We start from the raw sequence: 20,879 nt of genomic DNA on the forward strand, positions 1-20,879 counted from the left end.
TTTTAATAGCAAACATATCGTCACTTTTCTTAACAAATATTTTACCATTTCGTACCCAAACAAATTTGTACTGAAGTTCACCCGCTTTTTGTTTCGTTTTATAAAGTAAGTCTTTAATTGATGTTACTAGATTTTCATTAATATACACTTTTTTGTCACTTCCATCTGCAAGAACCATATCATTTGTTAGTTTCTCGCGCTTTTTGCTGATCCAGAAATCTCGCGTTTTTCTGTTGCTAAATTGCACTATGATCGGGGGTGAATCAGTCTTCCTCCTAGTAGGTAGTCTATAATATATAATATATATAATCTATAATATATATTTTTGATAATAATTTCAGACATTTTTATTATTTAATACATCCGATATTATGTTTAGTACTTCGAAGAACTATTTTAAAATGAAAGAATCATAGTCATTCTAGGTTTTTATCAGATTTCGCAAAAATTTAATTGCCAAATTTGATTTTAATCAATCAAAAAAGATTTTATTAAAAAAAACATGGTTGAAATAATATATATATATATATATATATATATTTTCTTTATCTTCAGTCATTTGACTGGTTTTATGCAGCTCTCCAAGATTCCTTATCTAGTCCCAGTCATGTCGGTATACCCCCTACATCCTACACAATTTGTTTTACATATTCCAAACGTTGCTTGCCTGCACAATTTTTTCCTTCTACCTGTTCCTCCAATATCAAAGCGACTATTCTAGGATGTCTTATGATGTGCCCTATTAACAACAATAAATATTAACATGTTACTAATAAATTATAAAATACATCTGAAGAGATTTCGGTTTTCATTTTATGCAATAGCAAACTATACAATTCATTTTCATTAAAATAATTAAGCATAAATAAGCTGAAACAAAAGAATTTTTATTTTCTTTATATATGCCTCCTGATGATGGTGTGAAAAACCGAAAATGCCTCATAATTTACGGGTAAGATATAATAGATTTTTCTTGTCATAATTATTATTTCATCAAACTATACCCAGCTTACTTGTTTTCCTCTTGCAATATTAATGTCCTTTTACTCATAATAGTTGTCAGGGAACTCTAGTTTTCTCATTATTTTAAAATATTTATTCTTTATGTCCACTAAGATTTTTCTATTCTAAAGAAATTTAATACAATACTCGAACACCTTTTTTATAAGTTTATTCTGAGACCGGAATTTCTCATTTATTTTTTGAAGCTAGTGTTCTTCTCAATCGTATGGCAGGAAATTTTCGATTATTTTACGCCCGAATTGAAACAATGCATATTACGTCAAAATCTTGTTACTGTGCAAAGGTAGGGATTGCGACCGTTGTCAGATGGTGAGGGAAGGGTAGTTACGGATATAATCAAATATTGGAAGGAATGGTGATAAGGAGATCGAGGAAGGCATACTTACTAGCTACTGCGAAACTGTTAGATACTACGCAAGCATTAAAGAAAACTAATAAAAACCCAAGTTACAACCGCTATCAGCCTTTTTATGCAACCTTCTCCATAAAGGGAGTATATTATCCCCTCCACAAAACTAAAGCCACATCAGGCGCATTCCTGATAGACCGAAAGGCATTAGCATCGAAAGGCTTGTAGAGGACGGATTGAAGGGGAAGTGCGTCTCAGGAGAAGGATCAAAAATTTCGACAACATCTCAGTAAAATATCGCAATACAAATCCCATCCAATCAAAAACATGGTAAACTTAAAATATAACCGCCAATAAAAATAAATACTCGGCATTTAACTAAAAGGATGCAACAGCAAAGAACAAATATTCAGGGTCTGCGATAAGTGGGAAAAAAACATCTCTTTTTATAAAATACAGTCTGTTTCTTTGTAAAAAATTGGAAATGGATGACAAACACAATTCAAGTATAATAAAACTGCTATTAAATATATTGGACATAATTATATTTTAATTACAAATCTAATAATGAAAATTGTATTACTATATTACAATTATAAAATAAAAATAAAAATAAATAATTTTTTTAAAAATCTTCTCAATGTAAAAGACAACTGAATTAAATGATTAATTATTTATTTATTTTAAATTATTATTAAAAAACTAATTATTATCAACGTAACAATACTAAATATATGATGATATCACATATGGTATGAATAAAGTACAATGATTGTTTCGTTTTGATACAATCAAAACCATCCGGCTTATTTTAATAGATCATTAACCGCTAACTCGCACAGCTTTCATTATCTGCCTTACTACTACTAACCTCACCGTCATATTACAACCATTCACGTCTTTTAATATATCGTACTTCTCTACTGCAAATATATCGTATATTTTGCATGCAAAATATTAATTAACATTTTAATATTAATTACACTTAAACGGAGAGTATAAATTAAATTATAATTATTAGGTTTACCTGTGTAAAATTATAATAATAATCTATGAAATAATAAAAGGAATTTTATTATTAAGTAACAATGTGCAGGCCTAATAATCTTTTTGAAATTTTTATTTCAAATTCAAAAATTAATTGGACGTAATTAACGGAGATCAAGATAAAATAATAATAATAATAATAATAAACTCTTGATGCAGTAAAGTTAATAAATATTAACTTATATTTTAACTATTTGATATTATATTATTACCTATTGTTATTATAGTAATAACTACAAGGACATTGGGGTAAATGCAAATTAAAAGAACGATGCTTTTAAATTTAACAATAACTTTAGTTGTTACGAACGATTGTTGTAAGATAAAAAAGCTGTTGCTTTTTCCCATAATCCAAATAAAAAGTTTAAATTTAGTTTTACTACATAAAACCGTTTAAACGTGCTTGTTATTTATTTCAATAATTCAGTCTTATTTCGGGTTTAAATGATTCGGTTATTTTTAAATCAAATCTGTACTCTTTTTTCTATTTAATTACATTTTTTTTCATTTATTGAGGTTGAGGAAAATATTTCTTCGTATTCTCCCGGTAGATGGTTTCAGAATTGCATAACTCTAGTAATATAAATCAAATCTGGTAATGCTTGCGTATTTTGAAAGGTGATATATATCACTGTAATATTTTTAAAAAAAGTTATGATATATTATTAGTTTATTTATTTAAAATTATTACGTCTTGAAAATAAGTAACAATAAAGAGATTCGACGCATTTTAAGATTCTATTACAAAAAAGGTAAGAATGATATTCTAAAAAAAGCGATGTTTATGAACATGATGAGATATCAGTACGTGTGGCAACAAAGCTGATTCAGTATGGAAATTTTAATGTTAATTTTGCAACTCGTCTGATCGGCCAGTGACTGAAAAAGTTGATGAAATCGTGGAAGAGGTTGAACAAGACCGGCATATTATCAGTTATGATATTAGTAACGAACTAATGACCGAAGAATTTCAAGAAGGCTGGATACAAATAAAACCTCGATGTTTGGGTGCTACATAATTTAACAATGAAAAATGTAAAGGGTAAAATTCCAATCTGCTAATCTTACTAAAACGGAAGGAAATCAATCTATTTTTTAAACGGCAAATTACATATAAATATTGGATCGTGTATGACAATAATGTACGGAGAACATCGTAGTCAAAGCAGGATGAAACTTCTTAAACGGTGGCACAGCCAGGATTGACGCCAAGAAAAGTGATGTGATATGTGGGTACGACTGGAAAGGAATTATTTACTATGAGCTTCTGCCGCCTGGTCAAACGATTGATTCAAACTTCTACTGTCAACAACTGGTAAAGTTATGTCAATCAATCGAGATGAAGCGACCAGAATTGATCGATAGGATAGGTGTTGTCTTCCCTCACTACAACAACAGACTTCATACACCTTTGGTGATCCGTTGAAAATTGAGAGAGCTTGGCTGGGATGTTTTGATTCATCCACCGTGTAGTTCTGTCTACAGTGACGGGATTATGATTTTACCTCAAAATAGCAAAAATGGTAGATGAAAACGGCTCATATTTAGTTTAATAAATGCAATGAAATATTAAAAAATCCTCATTTTTCTTTTCCATTAAAATACGAAGAAATATTTTCCTCAACCCTTTTATATTTTTTCCGTTGTTTGTTGATAATAACTGTTTAACCATCAAAACTGCTTTCTAAATTTAAATCTTTGGTTTTGAGCGTGGTCTTGTTTTTAGATTCGACCTACTTATAATATTATTTGTAAATAATTAAAAATATATATTAATTTATTGAACTAATTGTATTGTAATTAATTAATTTAAACATAAAATCGAAAAATGAATTATTATGGAATAGCTATTTTTCTATATAAGTTAAGTGTCAATTTTAATAATTTATTAATTTAATAATTATTATTATTGTTATAAATAAATGTATTATTTAACCAATTAAAAGTTAAAAATAGATAAATCATTCTGCAACTTCTTGGTGTAATTATCAGTCGTGTAATAACTTTCCTGCTCTCTCAATAGGTTCATCTCGTATTTTGCTTTGTACGTGTACTTTAATTATGTAATACGTACTCCCGAGCATAATTATTATTATTATTTTTTTTTATCTAATCGTTTCAATCCGGAACTAATAACTATTTTTGCTGTATCCCAACAATTGTTTTTTAAATTAAATTTAATTATATGTATTATAATTATCAGCGTGGTAATTTATTTATTTATTAAATAAAAGATATTATTTATTAAAGTAAAAGATATCTTTTTTACCTAGTTACCTATTTTTATCCAATATATCCTAAATCAACCTAAGAATCGATAATAAAATTAACATTATTTATAATCGATCAAGAATTATTATTGAACGAAAAAAAACTTATTCTATATAAATGTACTAAATATTTTAGTATATTCTAAATTCACCCGATGTTAACAATTTTGTTTTTATATGGGTAACTAGACAAGTAATATTATGAGAAGTAGAAGATCAGAATATCTCAAAATCTTTATAAATTTTTTCAAATCGACAGAACGGTTTTCATCAACTATACTGACTTTTAAATGACAAAGATTACATAAATTGTACGTGAACTGATAGAAAAAATCTTTCTATCAAAAATCCGTGTAATTTGATAACCGAAAATTTACTTTTTTCTTTGAGTTAAGTAGATTAAACAAATCAAAAATGTAGTATTAAGGACAGTAATGGTTTTTCTACCAACCTTTACACAGGCTCAAAGGAATAACAAACATGTCATGCCTGTGAAGTGAAGAATGAAATGGTTTACCGTTACCTCCTTTACTGAGCCAAATATATATCAGCGTGCCAAGACCAATAAAATAACACACTTACCACATATTTCAAGGTCATTATTAAAAAGATTGGGACAGGTGATTTAAAGCATGAAACTTATTAGATATCCATTCAGACTGGTTTCTCTGTGAGTAATGATGTTCACTGCATAGCCAGTACCTATGGTGAATAGAATGAAGGTGTCATTTTAAGGACTGGAAATATCATCTTTATTTCGGAGGGTTTAGCATGCTATATATATATATACTCTCGTAAACTGTGTATTGATTCAGCATAGATGACAATGGGAAATTACTTATTTCTTACTTTTCCTCGTACACTTATTATTCTTAAAGATAACTATGCCATTTTCAGGATTGAATTATGTGATTCGCGGCATGACGCCTACAACTGTTATGGTAATGATATATATTTATATTAAACCTTACACTTTTCTAAAGAGCTCCACAATTCGAAAATTCAATACTAGATATATAAAAAGTTTTTTCAATAAATATGTCAAACAAGCGGTTTCACCGCTAAAATGATAATATTTATGGCCTTGGGTTGAGGAAAAAGTTTGTTAAAACAGTTATTGATATAATGTAAACGTTAGTAATACTTTGTAATATACCTAAATCAACAATACAAAAATATGTAGATAAAGTTTAAAACTGATATTTTAATGAACATCCACTGAATAATTCCGTTCTGTCCCGAAAACGAATAATTTTAAGTAGTTGTAAATTTAGGAATGCATATAAGGGACTTAGATCATACTCGGTACAGATTCATTATTACGGAGGGCATTAAAAATAATAAATAGAATCTTTTTTAAAACAAGTTACATATATTCTTAAAATGCCATATTATTAGAATTTTTTGGCGTTTTACACAGGATTCATTCAAAAAATTCTCAAAAAGGGTATAATTTTAAACTTTTTTTTTATAGAGTTTTTGAAGAAAAATTTCATAATAATCTAAATTGTACTATACTACTTATTTCTCACCTACTTAACAAAGAAAAAACATGTACGATAATGTGTCAAGCGAAGGTATTAAGCGTCAGACTGATCAGCAAAGATATGGCACGACAAGTTATACAAAAACTAAAAAAAAACTATTTGTACACATAATTTACGCTTATTATTTTCAGTAGACTTCTACAAACAGTTAAACCAATTTAAAAAGCTTAGGTGAACAAAAATAAGTGAAGACAAACGATAAGTTTAATATACGTGACTCCTGTATTAGTTAAGGAGAAAAAAAATGCCCTTGACCATAAAGAGGCCGTCATAGTTTACCAGTAAGTGATTAGAATGTAATTAGTAAGTGATTTAAAAATTCATAAAAATACATGATCGGTTTAGCATCACGGCTTCATGTAGCAATTACAAGGCTAAATATTATCTACCTAATATTTATATTATTATAAGCATGTTTAGAATATCTTTACAACAAATGCTTAATAAATTAAATTAAAACAAAAATTTTCCTGATAATTTATTTTATTTTTTCATTTTTACAGGGTTCCAGAGACACATGGTTGTACATATTAGATTGCTTCTTTAGCGTTTTTATCATAGGAACATTAGTGGTATTCGTATGGAGAGGAGTATGGTGTCTTCTTGATATTTACCTCTTTCCAGATAGAGAAGATTTATCAGCATGGGGATCATTGGTAAGTAAGATTTATTATTTCAAATTTAGCCTAATAATAATAATAATAATGCTTTTGAAATTAAAGAAATGTGAAATTAAAAAGAAGTTTATATAATCCTAATAACTGTATCTGCGGAGGGAATAATACCATTTACTTTGCATAACAGTCTTCAAAAATTGAAGGTCCAGTGGAAGACTCACGCGCTAATGCAAAAGAGCGTGATAATTGACACCTGCCATGTTGCCTGGAAGGCATTTAATCAACAATAGCAAGCCTTATCTCGTTGGTATAAATTAGTCCGAGTTTAAGGAATGTCACCGGCAAAAGTAAAAGCTATGAAAATGTGGGATAATAATAATAATAAATATAAGGATGAGTAGTATAATTTTTTATTTTAAAAAGTAAAAACCTTCTTATTTTTAAAGCATAAAAAATCTAAGAAGACATATTTTTTTAAATATAAATCTGGTTACCACTTTGAAATATACAAATTATAAAATAGAAGTTCAAATATTTTTAAAAATTGTCTTAAAAGTTGAGCGTTGTCCTACGAAATATTAAGCTTAAAAGACAATATTCCACTACCACGAAATAGGTTTTCAAGGGCTTGAATGTAGCACGAGGTGTTTTTACCGCTTAAATTGTTTGTTCATCGATAAAGTTGTAAACAATTTAGATACGTGCTTCAAACTGATCACGATAAATTCATTTTCTGCCGACTTTAATATCAAGAACTAGCTTGGAATATTAATCAACGGCCTTTAAAAAAATTTCATTTTTATACTTTCTGTAAAGGCAAACGATTGCTATTCGCAAATCATACATAATCATGATATCCTAAAAGATAATTCAATGAATTTATATTGAATCTATTAAATCTCACTGTTATTAAGTGAAAAACTATAACACCCAAAATGAATACCACATCAGCGTATTCCCCTGTTGTAAATAAGTACGGCATTACTTCTATGGTAGGCCGATCACGTTCAAACTTTCTTTTTCCTGTTTAGCCTCCGGTAATTACCTTTCAGATAATACTTCAGAGGACGAACGAGGATGATATGTACGAGTGTAGTCTTGTACAGTCTCAGTTCGACCGTTCCTGAGATGTGTGGTTAATTGAAACCTAACCACCAAAGAATACCGGCATCCACGATCTAGTATTCAAATCCGCGTAAAAATAACTGAAATTTCTAGGACTTGAATGGTGGAACTCACGACTCCCAAATCAGCTGATTTGAGAAGATGCGTTCACCACTAGACCAACCCGGTGGGTTGATCACGTTCAAACTAAAATTTACAAAATATTTCGGTAACAACACAGTTTCACAGTACCTGTATATACTTAATGTACCTTATAAAATGATTTAAACACTAAGTATTGCGCATTGTTAATCCCCGTAATTTTATTGCTAACTTTCAAACAATAACTTTTCAAATAATTTTATTTAGTCATTAATAAAAAAATGATTTTTCAAGAAATGTTTATTTATTTATTATTTTACAGTTGTGTAAAATATATTTTTTTTTTAGATTTTTTAACAGTAGATTTTGTTTTTACAAATTTTTCACTTCATCAAAAAATAATCTATTTTTTTATATTAAATAAGTACTTTCCTGAAAATGAAGTAAATGTACTGTTTCTAAATAAAATTCGAATTTTTAAACCTTTTCTTTGTTTTAGTCAACTTATCTTAAACCATTTTATTCAGAATTAAATTCTCTACAAGTTTTGTTTAAAATTTTTATGTGCTTGTTACCAATTTAACGAAGTTATTGTACGCGTAAAACATAAAAAACAGAGTTTTTACCCCAATTTATATGCTTTCACCCCAGATTTCGTAAAACCTACTGCAAATTCGGTTCTGGAACCTATATTATTCGACTTTTTAGGTCAAAAACCGTAAGAAATCACTAATTTTTTCCTTAATTAACGTCCTAAAAAAATTTCAGTACGACCTTATTTCACCGGGGTAGCTGAAATCCGAGCGAAGTCTTTCACTTGCCGTAACTTGTAAATGAACCATTTTAGAACATATATTTATTATAACTTACTCCATTACTTTAACGAGTAGAATAGGTTATGAAAGTTTCGGGAGAAGTTCATGATTACACAAAGTGTTCCAAATTGCTCGGAAATCTATCGGGAGATGATTCTATAGTAAAAAATAAGAAAAAATTGATATAAACATACGTCAGAAAACGGTTCGTAAGTGAGTTTCGGCTCGCGATACATTTATCCCAGCTTTCTGTTCCCTCTGTGAAATTAAACCGTACTAAAATTTTTAGGGTACAAATCAAGGGGTAAAAAATTTGATGTCTTCTAATGGTTTTTGATCTAAGAAATTGAATAAAAAGTGGTCCCAGACCTCTATCTCAGATTTTAAGAAAAACGGGGTAAAACGCGGAAATAATTTGTCGGAAATTACACTTTTTTTAGTATTTGGAATAAAATAACATTGTTAATTTACCGATAAACTAATAATAATTTCTAATTTACTTTGTACAGAATTTAATTCTGAGAAAATTGATGTAAACAAATTTGAGTTCGTTCGACTTTCATTTGAAACTAAACACACAAACCGGATTTTGAAATGCGTTACGATTTTATTAAATTAAATTTTATTAAGCGATGAAAAATTCATTAAATTATCTCAATCCCTTCTTAAAATATTGATTTTTATTTCAAAAATATCACAATTGGCGGACAGAGGGAAAATGAAGCATATTTACTACTTGAACATTTTTGTATATTTTTATGTTCTGATTCAGTCCCTTAAGTCTGGCCAACACTCCCAAGACACTTTCTATATTCAATTATTTTCATACTTAAAACTGATGTCTTAACAAGACGATTACACAAGTAGATAAAATTTAATATAATGTAAGTAAAAGAAAACAATAACTAAAACGGTCGAACCGTAACGATAAATGAAGGGCGGTATTAATTCGTCTGATACACGGGATCGACCACTTGATTTCCCTTTACACAGACATACCGTGTCTTTAAAATGGCTATACCATCGCTTAATGCTCTGAGCGATAGGAGGTTCAAGTTCAGCACCGTATTCACTACGGAAATCACGGTGAACAGTAATTACGGAGTCATAGTGCGCTAAGCGTAGAACACAAAATGAATTCTGTAGTGGAGTCGCGATTTCCCCTAACTCTGTAGTGAAGGAGGTTCTGGTACTATCTACCGGCAACCGTATGAAACTCGAGAGTTTCCTCTTTCTAACAATACTTGGCTCTAACAATAAGGATTAAAATCTGAATGGTTATGAAATTTTAAAATCGGATGATTCTTTTAGGAACAAGCCGTACATTTTGGATTAAGTACGCAAATAACTAGTTTTTCACTTTTAAACTTTAATTAATATTTTACGGTTGTAGGTACGTTAAATATTTGCAAACGTAAATTATATATGTAAAAAATTAATTTTTACAGCTGAAACTGAAGAATACATTACATTATCGAAATCACGTGCAAACTATTTAACTTTTTTTAAAGTTTAAATATTGAAAAAATAATTTCCTACTGACACAGCTGTTTTTAGAAAACATTTTAAGAAGCGAAGACATCAAAAGATTCCATTTCAAATTCTTTATTTCAATAAAGAATACGGTTTAGTTCCATATTTCTTGCTGATAAAAAGATATTACTATTTATGGAGTCAAAAATAGCTGCTTACAATGTTTTAGACATAATTCTTACTACCGAATTACTAGTCAGGCAACCGCCTACAGACACCACATGCGACTCCCGCTAGAGAAGGAAGTGCAATGGACCTTCCACTAAACTAGAGGATGTAAGCGCATTCCTGCTAGACCGAAAGGCGCAAGCCCTGAAGGTCTTCTGTGGACGGACTAAAGGGGAATCTTGTTCGTAGGAGGCGGCAAATATAAGCTAATCTCTCAAGGAATAACTCTTGTAGTAATAGTTCACGAACACGACCTACAGAGGGTCGGAACATAATTTCTAACGTCGTCCATCTAAAATATATTACAACCATTAAAATTAAACGCCAATCAGATAAACAGAAAGAAGCAACAGCAAGGAACTGATATCCAAACTCTGCTATAAATAGACAGATAAAATATCCCCAGACATTTTTGCCTTCCGTTCCTTACCGATCGCGAATAGTTGAAAATTTTATCTTTTGATAAGAATAAACATGTAAAATGTAAATCCTCACTATATAGAACCATCAATAAATGGTTCGAGATAAATCAAAATATCTCAAATTTATAACCGAAAAAAATATTTAAAACGACTAAAACATTTTATTTCATCAGTTCAAAAAATTATTCAATAGATGAATTCTTACGATCAACTTTAAATACGAATAAAAACATCGCATAGTGCTTCTGAAATAGACGTAACACAATGTTTATCGGAGTGATTAGAATTCCCATTAACGATAACAAGGGTATTTTTGCAGTCCATAGGGAAAAAACTCTTGGATGTTTTATTAAAAATCAAATTCTCTTGGGATGATCAAATTGAATCGAATCGAACTGTCCCTAAATTCGTAAATCGTAAAGTCCCTAAATAAGTCAGAATAAGTTTTAAAAATATGTTGCCAGGTTATCGTTTGGCGTCCATAAGTATGAATGATACCGATCGATATCAAGTAAATAAAAAAAAAATTACTTGGGTGTTGATGTAGATCTTTTTCATGAACACAACATAATAGTACTTCCGCTTACGAGAAAGGGCCTTATTTCGCTAACGTTGTCATTTTTTATAAATTATTGAACCATTTAAAAGAGAAGAAGAACCTTCCCATCGATTTATTTATAATAAGATTTTCTTTTACAGAACCAGTATGTTTTGAATCACGGTTTCCCTTGATTCATCCAGACAAATGTTGGAGGACTTCCTTTGTTTATCAGTACAGTAGAAAATCTACCTACTCTAACGTATCTATAAATATATTATTATTTACCGATCAAAATAATTATTATTTTTATTATAAATTAAATTTCAGTGTGACTGTAAAATTAGGAATTGAAAATTGATTGAATTATTAAAAAAACTAAATATTTCTGAGTGAAAACATAAATATATAGTAGCGTAATATTTACATCTAACAGTAAAATATTACAGACTTTTTTCTAATTAAATGGATGAATAATAGTAAGGAAGAATTTGGATTCACAGTAAATATAATAGCTTAAAGGAAATAGTGGGCGCAAACGACTGCATTTCATTATTATTAATACTAGTGTGCCATATCGTATTATAAGTTATAATAGAGCCGACGTTAAATAATTGAAAAACTGTCCCCCTACCACCTTCAAACATATTTTGAACTTGAATGTAACACCGTTTTACATACTAAATTAATAGTGCCATTTTATTTGCCGTTTCCTTTTAGATCTGCCAAGATATCAAAATAAACAGCTGCTAAAAATATACCATTTTAGCAAAGAGAGATAAGGGTAATGTTTTTAATCAATAAATTACACCAATTATTGTCACCATTAAAACGCTCTAAAAAACCACACATAGAAACGCGCGCAAATGTACATAATTTATTTCGTATTAATTTGTAATTCATCTTCCAAGCGTAACTGCTGTACATTACATGAATTAAAATGTATGTGACACTGCAATTGACATAAAAAAAAATTTATGTGGAAAATTGAACACGTACAATAAACAATTGATAGTATGGAGCATATCTTTTTTCTTCGAAAAATGTTTTTTATGAAGTGATAAACTTCTCTTGATCCATTTCATACAACAGATTTTGTTTAAAATAGCTAAGAGCAACAGCTGTTTGAAAGTAATTGCCTTATATTTCAGTTATTAGAATACTGAGAAAAACTTTTGCGATACAGAAGTAACCTTTATTAACCCAATCATTTGATAAGAAAATAAAACTATTTGTTTACTGAATAAAGTTAAAGAAATTTTAAAAAAGTTGGGAAAGTATTGCATGACTTTCCCTGCTAAGTCGGTGAAGTATAATTTTATAAAATTATAACTTTTTATTAAATAAAGTTTAACTTTTATGACAGTAATGAAAAATATTGCTTCTCATTTTGGGTCCGAAATGTAATATAGGTGCCAAAGCTACATTAATTTTAATAGCCCTTTAAGTGACGAAAAATAAATGTAACTTTAAGTTTTAAGTTTTCTTTAATACCTTCTTCAATAAAGGCTAAATAAGATTAAATAAAATTATCAAAAAAACTTTCTGCTCAGAGTCTATAATTTAAAAAAAAATTTGTAGACATTTCTTACAGTTTACATGTGAAATATAAACTTAAACAGATGGAAAATAGGGCAAAATACAAAAAAAAAAAAAAAAAAAAAACATATATTTCAACGTTAAGCGGTGATATTAGATTTTTGAAAAAGAAATGTTTTTTTGGATTATGCATTGTAGATAACACAATTTGCTTTAATTAAAGTTTTCTCTAAAATGCCTGTAAAAAAAAATCGAAATTTGTTTTTTCGTGGTATCCCCCCATAATAAATTTTGAAAATATTCATTATAATTATTGTCCCATATATAGAGAAATATTTGATCAAAATTTAAAGAAAATCTGTTCCGTCAATCTTTCTGTCACTCATACCTATATACTCATACATACGTCTGTTTTTTTTTTGGTCGAGATGTACTTGTTGACTGTAAAATGTGAAGTTTTCAAAAAATCTAATACTTCATTTTTGACATTATCACCGTACTTTCCCCTTTAATATACCTATTCTATCTATATTCGCCGGGAAAGTAAAACATTATAATTTTTTATTCTAAAGAAATTTATTTAAAAAGATTTTCAGCTACTTTAATGAAATTAATAAAGTGAATTTATTTCTAACATCAGAATTATGACTTGAAAGATCGTTTAGGTGTTTAACATATATATAGAAAATTAATACATGCAAAGGAAAACCCTGTGCTCAGGTACAGGATTTTAATTTTTTTTTTGTCTTCAGTCATTTTACTGGTTTGATGCAGCTCTCCAAGATTCCCTATCTAGTGCTAGTCGTTTCATCATTTCAGTATACCCTCTATATCCTACATCCCTAACAATTTGTTTTACATATTCCAAACGTGGCCTGCCTACACAATTTTTTCCTTCTACCTGTCCTTCCAATATTAAAGCGACTATTCCAGGATGCCTTAGTATGTGGCCTATAAGTCTGTCTCTTCTTTTAACTATATTTTTCCAAATGCTTCTTTCTTCATCTATTTGCCGCAATACCTCTTCATTTGTCACTTTATCCGCCCATCTGATTTTTAACATTCTCCTATAGCACCACATTTCAAAAGCTTCTAATCTTTTCTTCTCAGATACTCCGATCGTCCAAGTTTCACTTCCATATAAAGCGACACTCCAAACATACACTTTCAAAAATCTTTTCCTGACATTTAAATTAATTTTTGAAGTAAACAAATTATATTTTTTACTGAAGGCTCGTTTAGCTTGTGCTATTCGGCATTTTATATCGCTCCTGCTTCGTCCATCTTTAGTAATTCTACTTCCCAAATAACAAAATTCTTCTACCTCCATAATCTTTTCTCCTTTGTTATTTCTACTACATTTCATTACTTTTGTTTTGTTCTTGTTTATTTTCATGCGATAGTTCTTGCGTAGGACTTCATCTATGCCGTTCATTGTTTCTTCTAAATCCTTTTTACTCTCGGCTAGAATTACTATATCATCAGCAAATCGTAGCATCTTTATCTTTTCACCTTGTACTGTTATTCCGAATCTAAATTGTTCTTTAACATCATTAACTGCTAGTTCCATGTAAAGATTAAACAGTAACGGAGATAGGGAACATCCTTGTCGGGACTCCCTTTCTTATTACGGCTTTTTTCTTATGTTCTTCAATTATTACTGTTGCTGTTTGGTTCCTGTACATGTTAGCAATTGTTCTTCTATCTCTGTTCTAGGATTTTAATATGCCTACGTAATATTTTAATATCATTAAATGAATGCTAAAGGTGTTCCTTCACCCATCCATAAAATTGTATGTTTTTTTTGAAGATTAGTTATTTTACTTCAGATAAACAGATGTCCTAGCTTTTCCCGGGCACTTTTTTTATCATCAACTTCTACAAAAAATGCCTAAGTACTATTTTTCGGATTTCGGGAATTTCTGCTATATACAGATATATTCTCAAAAAAATTATAACGCATAATAATGGATGGTCCCAGTCAAAAAAAAAAGAAGAATAACAAACCTAAAAAATTAGTAATAAATTTTATGAATTTTTTTTTTTTTTTACTTTTAAGACCATAATGGATCACTTTAGTTATTTTTTTTTGCAAGTTCTTTCTTTTCTTGCTGATTTGCTGTTTTTCAGCTTTTCTTTTTTGCCAGTAATTTCTAAGGGTTTCAGATCTTCTTGTTCAGAGTACACCCGGCTTATTGTTTTCTTGGGTTTTGATAGGAATCTTGTTTCTTTATTTTTTAATTTCTCATAGTTTCCGGTTTTCGTTTTTAGGTTTTCACGGGTTATGTCTAATTCCTCCATGTCTTTCTGTACTTCGTATAACGAGTTAGGTCTGCTTTTCTTGTTCCAGAAAAGTTCGATTATCCGTCTGATAAGTCTGGTCTCTTCCGTTCTGAAAATATGTCCTAGAAAGGAAATTCTCTTCTTTCTAAATTTATTAGTTATCGTGATGATCGTTTTGTAAATCTCTTCGTTTGGAATAATTCTCCAAATCCCGTCTTTTTTAATGTTTTTCCCGATGCATCGTCATAGAATCTGTCTTTCAATCTTTTCCAGTTTGTCGGTAAACCTTGTCTGGTACGGTCCAAATATGGTTTCGCATCCGTAAAGTATCTCTGGTTGGATAACTGAGTTATAATGTCTTATTTTTGTGTTTATGGACATGAATTTTTTGTTATAGATGTTTTGTGTTTTTACTGTGGCTTTGATGAGTTTATTAATTCTTTCATTCCAGTTTGGATTTTCTTGGAGGTTGTGTGTGATGTTTTCCCCCAAATATTTAAAGTTTTCTACTAGTTCTATGTCATTATTGTCTATTTTTACTTTCCATATGCGTAGTGGGTCTCTCACCACAATTTTGGTTTTTTCGTATGAAATTTTTAGACCAATTTTTCCTGCAATCTCTTCCAGTGTTGACAGTTTGTATCTGGCCTCTTCTATATATTGGGATAGTAGGGCTAAATTGTCCGCAAAGCCTAGGCAATTTACTGAGATACCTTTTCCTATTTTAACGTTGTCTTTATTTAGTTTTTCCAATTCCGTATTATAAATTCAAGGGCACAGTTGAATAAAAGTGGTGACAGTCCATCTCCTTGTCTCAGTCCTGTTTTGATGTCGAATGGATCAGATATTTCTCCCCTGAATTTAACCTTGGATTTGGTATCCGTTAGTGTTAGTCCGATGATTTTGACAACAATGATGTACACAATCATATGAAATGATTTATGTTAATGTTAAGACATAAAAAAAGATTTAGCTGAAGGCGACTTGGAAGAGGGTGGTCTACGATGGTGGCAAACTTAATGGGTTGCTACCATGAACAAAAAACTTCCTTTCACCGTGGAGCTTCTCATGAAGAAATAACTGTAGAGAAGGGGGAGAAATAACTGTATTATCTTCCGTTTGCGAATAGGGCACACTAAGCTCACTCATGGATATCTGATGACTCAAACAGATGCACCAAGGATGATGAAATATTTTTATCCTATGTATTACGGTTGGGCCGTCCGATTATACTCAATTATTTAAATTACTGTAGTGTGTATCAGCTATTCATGCCGACTGCCATATAGCAGTTTGAAATTTTAGTAGTTTAATTGAAACATAAAATGTGATGTATGTTTGTTTATTACAACAAACATGTCGTGTCCGGGCGATGCGTATTTCGCCTCAAAAGAAAACCACCATCACCCTTTATTTTTTGCACTCTAATATACGAGTATTATTTCATATAATCATGCCATGCCTATCAAAATTAGTATGATATCCACCTCCTAAAAATTACAGTCTTGCTCTTTTCACCTTAGAGACTATTTACATAATTAATGTTATTACTTTAAAAAAAAAATTGCGATTGATTTTATTTATTATATTTAAAACCGATTTACATACATCACACTGTAATTATGATAGGGCAGATAATGTGAAATAATAAATTAATATATCCCTTTTGGATAAAATAAGTTCATTATGTGTATAGTGTCTATCCAACTAGGAAAAAGATTCATTACCAGGTAATAAATCGATAAAAAAGATTCTTGTTGAAGGTCTATCGCGTATGTTGTAAATATTTGAAATCAGGTATAGCCTAAATTTTAATCAGCATTCAATAAATTCATTCCGTAAGTTAACATATATAAAAAAAAATTGTGTCTAACATAAAACACGAAATAACAGTCAATAATAATAATAATAATAATCGAAAAAGTATTTTCGGATTTTTACTAAGATAATGTTTTTTTGACCTAAGTACAAAAAAATAATAATAAAAAGTTATCAGAATATGTAAACAAATAATAATTATCATTTCAATTCATTAAAATACGTATACATCATAGCAATGTTAAAACTCATTAAAAATAAACTTCCCTTTAAAATGGCGGCCAACAACCGTCAAAACTTGTTTTTAAATACTGAAAGAAAACGTAAATCTTTTTGATTATACTTACAATTGCCAATCAAAAAACAGTAAAACAAGAAAATAGGAAAAAAACAAGATTTAATAAGATATAAAATTCTGGGGAAAAAATAATAAAATAAGAAAAGGTTTTTCTATCGAGTTATGTGTAAAACTGAACTATTCGAAGGCTAGCATTTCGTGACGAATACCATGAAGTATTATCCGCATAAGGGCTGGAATAAAATTTTCAGCATTTTAAAAAAATTAGGTTTCAAATACAGAGATAGAAGAACAATTGCTAGCATTTACAGGAACCAAACAGCAACGGTAATAATTGAAGAACATAAGAAAAAAGCCGTAATAAGAAAGGGAGTCCAACAAGGATGTTCCCTATCCCCGTTATTTTTTAATCTTTACATAAAATTAGCAGTTAATGATGTTAAAGAAAATTTAGATTCGGAGTAACAGTACAAGGTGAAAAGATAAAGATGCTACGATTTGCTGATGATATAGTAATTCTAGCTGAGAGTAAAAAGGATTTAGAAGAAACAATGAACGGCATAGATGAAGTCCTACGCAAAAACTATCGCATGAAAATAAACAAGAACAAAACAAAAGTAATGAAATGTAGTAGAAATAACAACGATGGACCACTGAATGTGAAAATAGGAGGAGAAAAGATTATGGAGGTAGAAGAATTTTGTTATTTGGGAAGTAGAATTACTAAATGCCAAATAGCACAGGCGAAACAAGCCTTCAGTCAGAAATATAATTTTTTTTACATGAAAAATTAATTTAAATGTCAGGAAAAGATTTTTGAAAGTATATGTTTGGAGTGTCGCTTTATATGGAAGTGAAACTTGGACGATCGTTGTATCTGAGAAGAAAAGATTAGAAGCTTTTGAAATGTGGTGCTATAGGAGAATGTTAAAAATCAGACGGGCGGATAAAGTGAAGAGGTATTGCGGCAAATAGATGAAGAAAGAAGCATTTGGAAAAATATAGTTAAAATAAGAGACAGACTTATAGGCCACATATTAAGGCATCCTGGAATAGTCGCTTTAATATTGGAGGGACAGGTAGAAGGAAAAAATTGTGTAGGCAGGCAACGTTTGGAATATATAAAACAAATTGTTAGAGATGTAGGATGTAGGGGGTATACTGAAATGAGAAACGACTAGCACTAGATAGGGAATCTTGGAGAGCTGCATCAAACCAGTAAAATGACTGAAGACAAAAAAAATTGTACTTAATTTTTTTTTCGTTAAATGCGAAAAACCAAGTTTTTAATTTCCAGAGGAAAATGTAAATAAAAGTAATATGTTTTCGAAATAAAGAATTTATCTAATTTCAGTAAAATAACTAATTTATTTATCATTAATTAATGCCAGCTGTAGTTAAAATATCGGAATCAAATATTATGGAGCCCACCGCTCCGGGCTGGTTTAGTGGTTGCAACTAGTCGTCGCAAATTAGCAAATCAGTTTTTTAAGCTGATTTTCGAATTCGAAGGTTCTGAGTTCTAATCTAACTAAAAGTTAGTTGTTTTTATACGAATTTGAATACTAGATAGAGGATACCAGTGTGCTTTGGTGGTTGGGGTTCAATTGATCACAGCATTTCGTGACGAATACCATGTTATCATCCGCAAATAAAGGATGGAATTAATAGTCTCAAGAGTGGGTTGGCCTGAATCTGTACAAGACAACATCTCATTCATTATATGTTATACATATCATCCTCATCTCATTGGGCCGTGACGGGGATTGCTTTTTGTTCACTAGCTGAACAAATTGCAAAGCACAAATTAAGAAAATAAAATAAACATAAGGGTACAAGCTTTATACGCTTTTATACCACCCACCGTTTTTTTTCCAACTAACAATATGATTACCACAGTACCTAGGACTATTTATTATTATTGTATTATCAAAATAATAATTATTATAACCGTGAAAATTTATTTAAATTGAAGATTTTATTTGTCACAATTAAGTTTAGCCTAAATAATGATAACAGACGAAATACATGTTAAGTATAGTTAGTTGTGTTGGTCTGGCATTCGGTTAGACCTACAGAATTGAAAAGAACTATTGTGTTGCAAGGGCGATGTATAATTTATTATACATCAACATATGAATAGGAGCTCAACTTGTACAAGCATAATTAGAATATGATTGCCTTGCCGTACTGTAAACCGCGACCTACCTTCAATCAAAACTTTTATTCATATAAATCCCTAACATTGACCGTGTTAATTCTTCCTACAGATTATTAAATAAATCTAAAAAAAAACCTTGAATGATTCATATAAATTCTACCAATGTTTACTCTACTACACTTAAAAATCCGTGGCTAAATTAATAGTTTTTTTGTAAAGGATTGAATTTTCAAAATGTGTTTGAAGTTACTTTAACATGATAAGACTAAATAATTAAAAATAAATTAATTACGTATAGAAATTTTTTGAAAAATTCACTTATTTTGGTTGTATTATATGCTATAAAAGTTATATAAATAAAGAAATTTCTATCGTTGTAAAAAAAGTAGATTTTGAGAACATTTGTACGTTTTATGAATCCATAAACCTGATGAAACGGTTTCAAAAAAGAATTTTAATTATCTAAATAAAACTAACTCGTCAGTTAGCAGGGAGGTTTGGCTTACCGAATAAACATTTTAACAAAAACGTTTTATCACTACTATATGCAGATCTGAATGATTATCTATTTTTATGTAATTTATAATTAATCTATACGTAGAGAATGAACTTCAACAGCGAGCCTTCTAATTTTTGGAAATTTTTCACGAATAATAATGCCGATGCCAACCGTGCTGTTGTCTCGGTTGCCGAAGATAAAGGTCTTGACGGATTCTCGGGCAGCGTGCAAGGCGATTGGAGAACACTTCTAGTCATTCTTCTATCTTGTTGACGAAAAACCTTTGCTGGCATTCTCAACTTTAAACTTCGTGTAAATTACGTTTCCTTCTATTTTGACTAGTGATGTGATAACTACAGTAAAAGAGTTGAATGGGAAGTCTGCTGTAGGTATTGATGGGATACCGGCATTCATAATTAGGGCACCGGCGACCCCCAACGCTCCAGTTCTTGTATTTATCTTTTCCTGGAGTCTCATAAGTGGTTCTTTTCTCTCCACCTGGAAAGTCTTGGTCAACCTATCCTCAAGCCCGGAATACCTTTACTGCAGAATTATCACCTTATATCAGTGTATCGTTCTCAAGGAAGACTTTTTATTATTTTACTTGCATTGACTTGCAAGTCTTGCATAGACTTTGTATTATACAGCATTAGTAAAGTACCCATAAATTAGAGTATATGAAGTGAAGGACCTAGGTATTCTGCCCGACGATAAGCTTTCCTTATTACATAATGTGAAGAGGATAG

General features: G+C 30.1%; 1 protein-coding gene and 1 long non-coding RNA gene across 10 annotated transcripts in view; one reads left to right on the forward strand and one right to left on the reverse strand.

The window, feature by feature from the left end:
• Positions 1-20,879, forward strand: part of fusl (transmembrane protein fuseless) — a 132,679-nt gene that overhangs the window by 73,229 nt on the left and 38,571 nt on the right. For all 8 annotated transcript variants that reach the window (XM_075368660.1, XM_075368655.1, XM_075368659.1 and 5 more), the window contains one exon: positions 6,740-6,892. In XM_075368660.1, the coding sequence (XP_075224775.1) occupies positions 6,740-6,892 (153 nt within the window). The remainder of the gene's footprint in view (positions 1-6,739; positions 6,893-20,879) is intronic.
• Positions 1-20,879, reverse strand: part of LOC142326293 (uncharacterized) — a 170,519-nt gene that overhangs the window by 67,962 nt on the left and 81,678 nt on the right. The gene's annotated exons all lie outside the window — the stretch shown is intronic.

The sequence above is a fragment of the Lycorma delicatula genome, chromosome 6 (genome assembly GCF_047948215.1).
Source record: "Lycorma delicatula isolate Av1 chromosome 6, ASM4794821v1, whole genome shotgun sequence".
Lineage (NCBI taxonomy): Eukaryota > Metazoa > Arthropoda > Insecta > Hemiptera > Fulgoridae > Lycorma > Lycorma delicatula.